Source organism: Merops nubicus, unplaced genomic scaffold, assembly GCF_000691845.1.
Source record: "Merops nubicus isolate BGI_N331 unplaced genomic scaffold, ASM69184v1 scaffold24137, whole genome shotgun sequence".
NCBI lineage: Eukaryota > Metazoa > Chordata > Aves > Coraciiformes > Meropidae > Merops > Merops nubicus.
In genome coordinates this window covers 871-3,169 of record NW_008621313.1, presented here as the reverse complement: position 1 = coordinate 3,169, position 2,299 = coordinate 871, and the positions used below count along the sequence as shown (strand labels likewise).

The window sequence follows — 2,299 nt, the reverse complement described above, 5'->3', positions numbered from 1 at the left end:
TGCTTATGCTGATGTTGAAACGGGCTATTTCTTCAAAGAAGCAGCTTATTTTGTGAAGAGGATGGCAATTGTCCTCTCTCTGTGGGGCTTTCAGAGGTACACACTGGGGATGATGCTTAATAGTGTGCATTGTTTAAGGTGACCCTGAACTCCGAGTTGCCAAAGCAGGAGCTGGATTTTCAGCCATTTTGGGTTACTTCTCTGTTAGCCCGTATCTATCTTACCAGTATTCCTACCTGTTATTAACTAAGTCCTACCCTGGGCTCCTCCTCCATGGCCAGTGTTGGGGAGTCCAACTCCCTGTTCCTTGCAGGACTACCTAAAAATAAACCATAATGACTAAGAGCATTGTTTGGAAGGTGCTTGAGCTCTGACATATTTGGTGCCTTGACTATTGTGAGTTGCCCGAGAACCATGAGGATACAATGCAGGAAAAATACATAATCTTGATAGCAGCAAAAATGAGGACTTCAAAATGAGGCCTACACTCGAAGCTAGCTCTCGTCTCTTTTTCACTGCACACAGTATCTAAAAATAACTTAGCCTCTTTTATAGTCCATTGTGTGAGCTACTTATCTTTTATGTGCAGCATCTAAAAATAGCTAGAATCTTTTATAGTCCAGCATGTGAGTTATCGTTTACAAAAAGCAACAAAGTTCGTGGGTCATGTTTCCTTATCTCTTTGTTTTTGTTTCTCAGAACTTTCTGCTCTACACACATCCATCACTCTCCTCACTGTCTTCAGTCACGTACAAGCTCTCCAGCAGTATTGCTTTTTCTAATCAGACATGCACTCAGTCAGCTTGACCTAGGCTAATCTTCAACCCTGTGATATGTTACTTTGTTTTCTTTTTTACATTAAAGCAAACTGTTACATAGATCATATTGTGACTACAATCTTAAAACTTGTCCAGCTGATATAATAAATTGCAAAACTAGCTGGTCATAAAAGCTATTGTCCTGTTCTCTTGATTAAAGGAACATCCAGCTGTTTGTGCCGCAGACCATGTCCCTGGGGAGCCTGTTCCAGAGACTGGCCACCCTCTGTGTGAAGCTTTTCGTGATGTCCAACCTTAACTGCCTGACACATCTTTATCCCACTGTAACACTCATGGCCTGCTCCAAACGTTCTATAATCCCACGTAGAAAGCATGGGTGCCAAACTGCTGTCCGAGACAGCACAAGGAGGGTCTGCTGCTGGAAGCAGATGTAAGGATTGACAAAAGGATAGGTCCATGCTGTTGCTCCTGTGTACAGCCACGCCATGTTGCTGTGGCTACTCTGGGCAAGCTGTCACTGTGATCAGGAATGGGTGTAGGTACAGTGCTAAGCACTTGTGTATGGCTGTAGTTTGCACACGCAGACTTGTCACAGAATTGCAGAACGCTTTGGGTGGGAAGGGACCTTTCAGAGTCATTAGTCCAATGCCTGTGCAAGAACAGCGACTTCTTCAACTAGACCAGGCTGCTCAGAGACCCATCCAACTTCACCTGGAATGTCTCCAGGGATAGGGCTGCTACCACCTCTCTGGCTAACCTGGGCCAGTGTCTCACCATCCTCAACATCAAAATTTTTTCCTTCTTTCTAGTCTAAACTTTCCTTTTCTAGTTTAAAACCACCCCCCTTTGTTCTGTCATGACAGAGCCTGCTAAAAATATTGTCCCCCCCACCAGTATGGCACAGTACATTCCAGCACCACAGACGTGCTGCCCTGGCTTGCCCACCACCATCCCAGTATGGGCCTGCCACACCCAGTACAATGCCAGCCTGAGCCACAGGTCTTCAAGCATGACCCCAGTATGGGTCCTGTGTTCTGGGCCCCAGAGCTCTGAGTGCAGCTCCAGTGCACTTCCAGTACAGGCCCCAAGGCTTCCAGTGCATTCCTAGTGGGCCCAGTACAGGCCCAAAGGCTCCCAGTATAGGCCCCGGCACTCCCAGTACAGGCCCAGGTGCTCCCAGCACATGCCACCAATACATGGATTTTGCTCCAACCTATCTCAGTGCCTCCTTGGGCTGAGCCCCCCCAGACCCTCAGATCTGCCCCCAAAAATAACATCACCAGCCTGCCATTGCCTTTATTGGGGGGTGGGCACATCGGGTCACAGGATCAGGCCCCCCCCAGTGAATTCCATCCGCTGCCAAGGAAAGAGAGACAAAGTGGGTCAGTTGGGGGACCCCAGGGCAGGGGGACCCCAGAGTTTGGGGTGATACATGATACCCCAGCATTGGGCGCACCTGTGGTGGGGCGACGAAGGCCCGCCAGTCGGAGGGGCGGGTGGGGCGTGCGCCCCTTTCACGC

At 48.9% G+C, this 2,299-nt stretch overlaps 1 protein-coding gene across 1 annotated transcript in view; it reads right to left on the bottom strand.

Moving 5' to 3' along the window:
- Nucleotides 1–2,099: 2,099 nt before the first annotated feature.
- The window catches only part of EMC4 (ER membrane protein complex subunit 4), a gene marked incomplete at its 5' end in the record, with an annotated part of 950 nt that continues 750 nt past the window's right edge, over nucleotides 2,100–2,299 (bottom strand). Inside the window, 2 exon segments of the mRNA XM_008944454.1 lie at nucleotides 2,100–2,135; nucleotides 2,236–2,299. The exon segment at nucleotides 2,236–2,299 is cut by the window's right edge and continues 27 nt beyond it. Coding sequence (XP_008942702.1) covers nucleotides 2,100–2,135; nucleotides 2,236–2,299 — 100 coding nt within the window.